At 53.3% G+C, this 10416-nt stretch overlaps 1 protein-coding gene across 1 annotated transcript in view; it reads right to left on the reverse strand.

Annotated features, from left to right (window-relative positions):
- LOC144827096 (uncharacterized) overlaps nucleotides 1-9534 on the reverse strand; it is a 67757-nt gene extending 58223 nt beyond the window's left edge. The window contains exon 1 of the mRNA XM_078685539.1: nucleotides 9476-9534. Within this exon, the coding sequence (XP_078541665.1) occupies nucleotides 9476-9527 (52 nt within the window). The 5' untranslated portion in view covers nucleotides 9528-9534. The remainder of the gene's footprint in view (nucleotides 1-9475) is intronic.
- Between the last annotated feature and the right edge of the window lie 882 nt (nucleotides 9535-10416).

Below are 10416 nucleotides of genomic sequence, written 5' to 3' on the forward strand. Positions count from 1 at the left end.
TCTATATGGGATTCACGGAGTTCCTGCCATAGGCTCCTAATTAAAAGAAACATTCGAGATGATGTCTACAGAGCAGCCATGCCAATATTTTTGCAAAATAGTTTTATTTTAGCATGGCGTTACACTGTTTTTATAATAAGCACATACCCACGATTGGCACTGGAGAGTTTTTCAGTCCAGGAACTATAACAACCCTGTCTCCGCAGTACTGTATTACAGTAATATATCTGAAGGGGTTGTAGGAGGTGACGGGCTGTAGGGGGTGAGGGGGCTGTAGGAGGTGAGGGGACTGTAGGAGGTGAGGGGGCTGTAGGAGGTGACGGGCTGTAGAGGGGGAGGGGGCTGTAGGAGGTGAGGGGACTGTAGGAGGTGAGGGGGCTGTAGGAGGTGAGGGGATTGTAGGAGGTGAGGGGGCTGTAGGAGGTGAGGGGCTGTAGGACGTGAGGGGCTGTAGGAGGTGAGGGGGCTGTAGGAGGTGAGGGGACTGTAGGAGGTGAGGGGGCTGTAGGAGGTGAGGGGCTGTAGGAGGTGAGGGGCTGTAGGAGGTGAGGGGGCTGTAGGAGGTGAGGGGGCTGTAGGAGGTGAGGGGTGCTGTAGAGGGTGAGGGGCTGTAGAGGGTGAGGGGGCTGTAGGAGGTGAGGGGCTGTAGGAGGTGAGGGGGCTGTAGGAGGTGAGGGGGCTGTAGGAGGTGAGGGGTGCTGTAGAGGGTGAGGGGCTGTAGAGGGTGAGGGGGCTGTAGGAGGTGAGGGGCTGTAGGAGGTGAGGGGCTGTAGGAGGTGAGGGGGCTGTAGGAGGTGAGGGGGCTGTAGGAGGTGAGGGGGCTGTAGGAGGTGAGGGGGCTGTAGGAGGTGACGGGCTGTAGGGGGTGAGGGGACTGTAGGAGGTGAGGTGGCTGTAGGAGGTGAGGGGCTGTAGGAGGTGAGGGGCTGTAGTAGGTGAGGGGACTGTAGGAGGTGAGGAGGCTGTAGGAGGTGAGGGGCTGTAGGAGGTGAGGGGGCTGTAGGAGGTGAGGGGGCTGTAGGAGGTGAGGGGACTGTAGGAGGTGAGGGGGCTGTAGGAGGTGAGGGGCTGTAGAAGGTGAGGGGGCTGTAGGAGGAGAGGGGCTGTAGGAGGTGAGGGGACTGTAGGAGGTGAGGGGGCTGTAGGAGGAGAGGGGCTGTAGGAGGTGAGGGGACTGTAGGAGGTGAGGGGGCTGTAGGGGGTGAGGGGGCTGTAGGAGGAGAGGGGCTGTAGGAGGTGAGGGGACTGTAGGAGGTGAGGGGGCTGTAGGAGGTGAGGGGCTGTAGGAGGTGAGTGGCGAGGGGCTGTAGGAGGTGAGGGGGCTGTAGGAGGTGAGGGGGCTGTAGGAGGTGAGGGGTGCTGTAGAGGGCGAGGGGCTGTAGGAGGTGAGGGGCTGTAGGAGGTGAGGGGGCTATAGGAGGTTAGGGGCTGTAGGAGGTGAGGGGCTGTAGGAGGTGAGGGGATGTAGGAGGTGAGGGGGCTGTAGGAGGTGAGGGGATGTAGGAGGTGAGGGGACTGTAGGAGGTGAGGAGGCTGTAGGAGGTGAGGGGCTGTAGGAGGTGAGGGGCTGTAGGAGGTGAGGGGGCTGTAGGAGGTGAGGGGGCTGTAGGAGGTGAGGGGCTGTAGGAGGTGAGGGGATGTAGGAGGTGAGGGGACTGTAGGAGGTGAGGGGGCTGTAGGAGGTGAGGGGACTGTAGGAGGTGAGGAGGCTGTAGGAGGTGAGGGGCTGTAGGAGGTGAGGGGGCTGTAGGAGGTGAGGGGGCTGTAGGAGGTGACGGGCTGTAGGGGGTGAGGGGACTGTAGGAGGTGAGGGGGCTGTAGGAGGAGAGGGGCTGTAGGAGGTGAGGGGACTGTAGGAGGTTAGGGGCTGTAGGAGGTGAGGGGCTGTAGGAGGTGAGGGGGCTGTAGGAGGTGAGGGGGCTGTAGGAGGTGAGGGGCTGTAGGAGGTGAGGGGGCTGTAGGAGGTGAGGGGCTGTAGGAGGTGAAGGGGCTGTAGGAGGTGAGGGGCTGTAGGAGGTTAGGGGGTCTGTAGAGGGTGAAAGGGATGTAGGAGGTGACGGGCTGTAGGAGGGGAAGGGCTGTAGGAGCTGAGGGGACTGTAGGAGGTGAGGGGGCTGTAGGAGGTGAGGGGACTGTAGGAGGTGAGGGGGCTGTAGGGGGTGAGGGGACTGTAGGAGGTGAGGGGCTGTAGGAGGTGAGGGGCTGTAGGAGGTGAGTGGTTGTAGGAGGTGAGGGGGGCTCTAGAGGGTGAGGGGACTGTAGGAGGTGAGGGGGCTGTAGGAGGTGAGGGGGCTGCAGGAGGTGAGGGGCTGTAGGAGGTGAGGGGCTGTAGGAGGTGAGTAGTTGTAGGAGGTGAGGGGGCTGACGAGGGTGAAAGGGCTGTAGGAGGTGAGGGTCTGAAGGAGGTGAGGGGCTGTAGGAGGTTAGGGGGGCTGTAGAGGGTGAAAGGGCTGTAGGAGGTGAGGGGGTGTAGGAGGTGAGGGGCTGTAGGAGGTGAGGGGGGCTGTAGGAGGTGAGGGGCTGTAGGAGGTGAGGGGCTGTAGGATGTGAGGGGGGCTGTAGGAGGTGACGGGCTGTAGGAAGTGAGGGGGGCTGTAGGAGGTGAGGGGGGCTGTAGGAGGTGAGGGGCTGTAGGAGGTGAGGGGCTGTAGGAGGTGAGGGGCTGTAGGAGGTGAGGGGAGCTGTAGAGGGTGAAAGGGCTGTAGGAGGTGAGGGGCTGTAGGAGGTGAGGAGGAGTGTAGGAGGTGAGGGGTTGTAGGAGGTGAGGGGATGTAGGAGGTGAGGGGCTGTAGGAGGTGAGGGGGGCTGTAGAGGGTGAAAGGGCTGTAGGAGGTGACGGGCTGTAGGAGGTGAAGGGCTGTAGGAGGTGAGGGGGCTGTAGGAGGTGAGGGGCTGTAGGAGGTGAGGGGGGCTGTAGGAGGTGAGGGGCTGTAGGAGGTGAGGGGCTGTAGGAGGTGAGGGGCTGTAGGAGGTTAGGGGGGCTGTAGAGGGTGAAAGGGCTGTAGGAGGTGAGGGGGTGTAGGAGGTGAGGGGCTGTAGGAGGTGAGGGGGGCTGTAGGAGGTGAGGGGCTGTAGGAGGTGAGGGGCTGTAGGATGTGAGGGGGGCTGTAGGAGGTGACGGGCTGTAGGAAGTGAGGGGGGCTGTAGGAGGTGAGGGGGGCTGTAGGAGGTGAGGGGCTGTAGGAGGTGAGGGGCTGTAGGAGGTGAGGGGCTGTAGGAGGTGAGGGGAGCTGTAGAGGGTGAAAGGGCTGTAGGAGGTGAGGGGCTGTAGGAGGTGAGGAGGAGTGTAGGAGGTGAGGGGTTGTAGGAGGTGAGGGGATGTAGGAGGTGAGGGGCTGTAGGAGGTGAGGGGGGCTGTAGAGGGTGAAAGGGCTGTAGGAGGTGACGGGCTGTAGGAGGTGAAGGGCTGTAGGAGGTGAGGGGGCTGTAGGAGGTGAGGGGCTGTAGGAGGTGAGGGGGGCTGTAGGAGGTGAGGGGCTGTAGGAGGTGAGGGGCTGTAGGAGGTGAGGGACTGTAGGAGGTGAGGGGGCTGTAGGAGGTGAGGGGGCTGTAGGAGGTGAGGGGCTGTAGGAGGTGAGGGGCTGTAGGAGGTGAGGGGCTGTAGGAGGTGTGGGGGCTGTAGGAGGTGAGGGGCAGTAGGAGGTGAGGGGGTGTAGAGGGTGAGGGGCTGTAGGAGGTGAAGGGCTGTAGAAGGTGAGGGGGGCTGTAGAGGGTGAGGGGGTGTAGAAGGTGAGGGGGGCTGTAGAGGGTGAGGGGCTGTAGGAGGTTAGGGGGCTGTAGAGGGTGAAAGGGCTGTAGGAGGTGAGGGGCTGTAGGAGGTGAAGGGCTGTGGGAGGTGAGGGGGCTGTAGGAGGTGAGGGGCTGTAGGAGGTGAGGGGATGTAGGAGGTGAGGGGCTGTAGGAGGTGAGGGGGGCTGTAGAGGGTGAAAGGGCTGTAGGAGGTGACGGGCTGTAGGAGGTGAAGGGCTGTGGGAGGTGAGGGGGGTGTAGGAGGTGAGGGGCTGTAGGAGTTGAGGGGGGCTGTAGGAGGTGAGGGGCTGTAGGAGGTGAGGGGCTGTAGGAGGTGAGGGGGGCTGTAGAGGGTGAAAGGGCTGTAGGAGGTGAGGGGGCTGTAGGAGGTGAGGGGGCTGTAGAGGGTGAAAGGGCTGTAGGAGGTGAGGGGCTGTAGGAGGTGAGGGGGCTGTAGGAGGTGAGGGGCTGTAGGAGGTGTGGGGGCTGTAGGAGGTGAGGGGCTGTAGGAGGTATGGGGCTGTAGAAGGTGAGGGGCCTGTAGGAGGTGAGAGGGCTGTAGGAGGTGAGGGGCCTGTAGAGGGTGAAAGGGCTGTAGAAGGTGAGGGGCTGTAGGAGGTGAGAGGGCTGTAGGAGGCGAGGGGCCTGTAGAGGGTGAAAGGGCTGTAGGAGGTGAGGGGCTGTAGGAGGTGAGGGGCTGTAGGAGGTGAGGGGACTGTAGAAGGTGAGGGGGCTGTAGAGGGTGAGGGGCTATCAGAGGTGAGGGGTCTGTTAGTTTTTGCATGATGGCCAGGCCACCACCTAGAATTACCCTGAGCATCCTTTCAGGAGCTGCTGAAATCATCCCCTACTCCCACTCGCAGGGACTGTAGTTGACTCTTGGAGATCCTTAACTGGCACCTAAGTCGTTTGATGTACAGTCGCAAGCCTCCTTCTGCCACGGACGGTCATACTAGTTCTTGCTCTCTCGAGCATGGTTGGGCTGTCTCTCCCGCAGGGATTGCGTGACTGCCTTTGCTTTCCAAGTCTGACATGACTTTTGATCCATTTGTCTGACTCTAAAAACCTATCATCAAATTTCCCAGATGCATGCAGTAATGAAGGATCCTCTATGTAGGTAGCATATTTCAGCTCTATGATAGAAAACAAGAAAAGCATACAGGTTCTCATCAAATGTTGTGTATTTGTGCAAGAGTGGTCTTCCTGTTGATGTAGTCTTGAAAGTAATATTGGTGAAGTGGGAGGGCACAAATAATAAGACTATAACCATTTATGGCAGAAACAGAGCTGAAGATGAAGACATATTCAACATTCTGAGCTCAGCCCATATTTTAGCATATGGCATGTGTATAAGGTCCGAGCAGGAGAATGGGGCTTCAGTGGGGCTTTCAACAGAGTAAGTTCTTCAGAGGATACTGAACTTCACACTCTTGTATCTTCTGCCAGGCAAGTCACAGTTAGGATGTTCTGTAAGCAGAGGCATCCATGGAACCGGAGAACCCACTGTAACTACTGGACCACCAATGCGCGTTAACTCCAGCCCTAGATGGAATACAACTCTAGAACAAGAAGGGCCCGAAGGAAAGCATCTGTGAAACTGGCTTTATGCACCTGAACACTTCATCACAGCCTAGACTGAAGACTTACAAACATCTGTATCTTCCTGGGGCTGAAAGTGGAAGATACAAGCTAAAGTCAGAGATGGTACCAGATAGGTCGGAAGCATGCCTGCTTAACATACTCACAGCCCTAGAAGGCTTTCTCTGCAGAGCTTGGATCTCCTGGGGTGGTTGTAGCCACCTGGCTGCAAGGTCCTTGTGTTTACAGAATGCCTCACTCTATCAAGACAAGCTCCACAGAGGCTTCAATCACATGGACTTGGCCTTTAATCCCCTGCCCAGGAGCCTGCTTCTCCACTCTTATAGCACTGCAACAGTGACTCCCCAGTTCTAAGTCATGGCCCTGGTCTGAAGGCAGTTCAGTAGCAAGCAGAATCCTCTCCATGGTAAGCATCTCCCTGGGTTTGGTGAACGGAGGGCACAGAAACACCCATTCTGATAGGATGGGACGGCTGACATCCTTTGTTTGCTGTCTGGGAAAACTAAGGAGCGTAATAAAGCCTGTGATTTCTCTGAATTTCTACATTTCAAACACTCTCCATATCAGGAAAGATGGTACCTGCCATAGATGTACGCTGCCTTGCCAGGAGGGCGGGCACGGAATGGTCACTGGGATGTAGATTGCCTCCTCAGCCAAGATCTCTCATCACTGACAATGCTTGGCACATATCACTGGGTAAGGGGAGGTCCGGCAATGCTACTGGGTAGAGGTGGGCTTTCCAGCAAATGGTTCCATACCACCTGCCGACCCAGCCAATTGTACCCTTGCATGTTTAGAGGTGAGGAGGACCCCAAGGGACACCGGCATGGGGGGGTGTCACATCCTTGCCACAAAGGAGAACAGCAACTTGAAGGAAAGCACCATTTATGCAGCCATCACCGTATCCTCCAGAACACAACACTGAGTCTGCACATATTCGGGGACCTACTTGTGCAACACTCCCCACACAGCTCACCACATGCCATGATGGAGTAGTAATGACCCCAGATGAGGGACACCAGAGGGGTACTGAAAGGTACTGATCATCTCACGCCACACTCATGGCGCATGTTCAACGCTTAGCTCTGCGAGCACATGCGTTCACCGCGGCCTACGCGTGAAGATGCGCTTTGGGTTCAGCCCATGGGTCGTAGAGCTCGAGACCTGTGTCATTAAAAATAGGGCTCACCTCAAGTGTACCCACAGAGTGCAAGGTCCCTGTGGGATAAACACGGTGCAGGCCACCGTAGCAAGGCAGGGGTGTCATGGACCTTATGCCTTCGGTGCCTTCAGCCATAACCACGAGGCACTCAACCCATCACACCCCTGGGCACAGGTTCCACTTCACCTGCTGCACAGTGGATACCCATGGACCAGCAGTCCATACAAAAATCAAACATGGCACAGGGGCACCGTTTTGCTAACAACACAGGAATGTTATGCCCACAACCAGCAGCAACACTTTCTTTGCAACTCCACCAAAAGCTGATGTGCACCAACACCTCAAACAAGAGCCAAGCAAAGACACTGGGTGCATGCCACCACCCACCCAACACATGCGTCTGTGATTACAGAGAGGTGAAGAGATGGACAGATTGGTGCATGATTAGATAAAGGTGAATGGATGAATAGGTGGATGATGGTTGGAGGATGAAACTTGGAGTGTTATATTTGCTGGCTTTGCGTGCTCACTGCCATTGGAGCCATGTTTCAAGTGGGGCATTTTACTTTCCTGGCTGCTCCCTTGGCTGTCATTCCTCTTGTGGCCCGCCATAATGTCTTATGCTGTTGATTCTCATATCTCCCTTTTCTCATTCCGTTCTCCTAAACAAAGATATTTTTCCATCCTCACCTCTACCAGCTCCTCGGTAATTTCTCTCCCATTTCACCATAACATGTTCAAAAGTGACATTCTAGTCTTCTCAGCTTCCATCCCACGCCTCTTGCGGCTTACATATGGTTAGAGCAGCAGGTGCAGTGGCACCAGGTCCGAGGGGTGTGCGGGGCCTAACGCACCCCGACTATGGCAGTCTTGACCATCAAACCAAGGCACAGGGTGGCACATGCTTGCATTGGGGAACACTGCTCAATTACTATGCCACTATTCCAGACCAACTCACCATTTTCACTCCACTATCTTATCTTTACTTTTTCCCCCACACCCCCGCAATGTAAACATAACCTTTGACCCCGCCCTCCAAAGCTGCTTCCAGCGGGATAACATTCATAACCTAAGTTCATCTATGATTCTAATGACACTACAGCTCTCCATCTTACTCCACCTTTCGCTGTTACTCCTGCCTGCTTACTCCCTCCGACTTAAATCAATCTACAACTCTTCCTTCCACCTGCTCTTTAAACGTCGGTCCAGACATGCGTACACTTTGCACAGGTGCAATGTCACTGAAACTGACATAAACTCGTGCAAAGTGTTTTCTTGGATTTACTTTCCGCTCAAATTGGTGACATTTTTCCAGTTTTCATCTTTTGCTTGACAAGTGTGACGTTTGTGCCAATGTATGTCACATAAGGTAAAAGTTTGTTCCAATAAAAGCAGCTTCTCAGTTCTCTTTATTTCCTCAAAATGTATTTATGGTCTGACTCTGAGGAGTGGAAAAGCAAGGCAGTGTGTCGATTTACTATATTGCTGGCGTTCAATCAGGGAGAACACAAAATCTTAAAGCAAGCCTTGCTAGTAACCTAGATAAAAATGCTCACAATATGTTTATAACAAATTCGTAGGGGTGTGCACACTATTTCGCTCGCGCTATTCCTGTCTTTTTGCCCATACTGTATTAGCTTTCAGGAAGACATATTGCCAATTTATGGGAAAAGAATAAGCAAATGCCTCGACATCGGAAAAGCGGGAAACAACTTGCACTACTGATAGGCCAATACATACGCTAGAATTAACACAGAAAAAAACCCACTATTCACAATTCCATTTACAAGCTGCACATTTTGCTTATTTTACACTACAGACTCCACATCTATTCCACTTATTTGTAACTAATATACTTCTTACGAGAGAAACAGCAAGATGCCAAATATATAATAGGATTTTGGGAGACACTAATGGAGTCACCATGTATTATACAGATTAAAATACCCTCTTGTGTTCAAAAGAATAATATCACAAGCCACCTCTGAGTTCTATGATTTTATAAAGGAACGGATGCCTTGTTTCTCTGGTTCTGTAGCCGTTTCAGGGGCACAGTTATCAATAGTGGTTAAGCAGGCGTAGTGGCACCGGGGTGCAGTACTCTTAGTAGCTTGTTACTCCGAAATTATAGCTGTTTTTTAAACTAATTTAACCAGGAAGCTTGATGCCTTGTCTTGCTTGCATTAAGGGTTGTTGCATCCTTGCTATTATACTGGTCCATACATTGTACAGTATGTCATAATTTATTCCATATATGAAGTATTTTGTGAATAATCATGACATAGGCCTGCATTTGCCTCCTCTACATGACTTAGACCTAACAGAACAATGCATACACGAATAATCTATCATTTATACATTTGCATCCAGGGCTTTAAGTGGGATGAAAAACTAGGAGGTCTCGAAAAGGGGCGTGGACAATCTATTTAGGGCGTGGCTTAAAAACATGTATGCTAAAAATCTGTGCTTAGCATAGTGTGCCACCCAACGTGTATTTTGCTGTGTCTGTTATTTCATCCGGATATATGATACAAGTACCATCGTACCTCCAAGAAGTCAGGACTATTGGCTTTGTCAATGATTGTTAGTTGCATAAGATAAATAAGCAGAAACCGTGGCTTGTGTAGAATATTGAAAAAGCGTCCACTTAAATCCCTGGTGACACCACCTGAGTTTCAATAAGAGAAGGGACATCCAGAGAGAAAATGACTCTCTTTAGAAGATTTCCCTTCCCCTACAACGCTCACCTGGCATGACGTCACTCATGGCGTAACTTCTCCAGTCATCAGAAGTGAGCAGTGTGAGCTGCACACGTCCATGTGTCTGCTGTCATTGTAGTCCGGAAAAAACACGGACCGCCTGTGCACAAAACAGAGCCCGATAGAGACCCGTTTCGAGGCCCCCTTTAAAAAACTGCCGGTGCTCAGCCCCGTTGAGACCCGGCCCAATTAAAGCCCTGTTTGCATCTCTGTTTGATATCCTGACCTGTTGCTTGGAGGAGAGCCGCGGCCAGCAGCAGGATGGACGGCGCCTTCATCGCGAGATTTGATGACGATCCGGTAAGTAACTGAAGTCCTTCATCCCCACGCACTTATATCCCATTCGCCGTCCACAGGACGTGTTTGCTTTTCACCGTCAATACTATAATAAGTAATCTTTTCAGCAGATTTATTATTTGCCATGATGACGTAACACTTCTCATAATAGGACTCAGAATGGGTGAAAGAAAACTTCAAACTGTGCCCTCTTCACCGCCCATGGACTGGGCCCAGCTCCCCCTGAAGGGAGCTCGCTAATGGGTTTCGGTGTTTGCCATCAGCTGTAAAACTGCTCTTACTCGGGGTGACCTTGAAATGTTTTCTATTGATGAAGGCCTCTCCAAGCACTTGTTAAAAAGAGGCAGCAAATAGAACGATGTGGGCGGAAAGATGGAGGGAAAAAGTTTACGAGGGCAAGAGTTGATGCTTTTAGTCTCTGTACTTTTTTTGCCCAGAAGTAGGCAACTGTGTTTTTACCTTTCTGCTAAATAGAAAGTGGGTCCTTGGACAAAAACGCGTGTTTTACTCATGTAAAAGACAGCAAGACTGGTGAGCTGGCAGGCCCAGCCAATCAGAGCAGACAGCAGCTGCGACCACTTTGTAGTGCTTGTGATATTCAATCACAGGAGTAGGCGCAACAAGGTTACTTGGATGTGTATTGGCTGTCAGAAACCCATCACCCCAAGCAGGTATGAGCTGTTGTTGGACAGATCAGGGGAAGTGCCTAGTTGCAGCCAGTGCCTTGTCTCAGGCAGTTCTCCAGGGCTGACAGAATACATGGTTTTCCCAGATAAGCTGTAGGGATTCCGATGGGAAGCTAACTGTAGGATATCTTGTTTTCCATAAAGAAGGACAACCGAGAGAGGAGCTTCCACATGGGGCTGGAAT

The sequence above is a fragment of the Lissotriton helveticus genome, chromosome 4_1, assembly GCF_964261635.1.
Source record: "Lissotriton helveticus chromosome 4_1, aLisHel1.1, whole genome shotgun sequence".
Classification (NCBI taxonomy): Eukaryota; Metazoa; Chordata; class Amphibia; order Caudata; family Salamandridae; genus Lissotriton; species Lissotriton helveticus.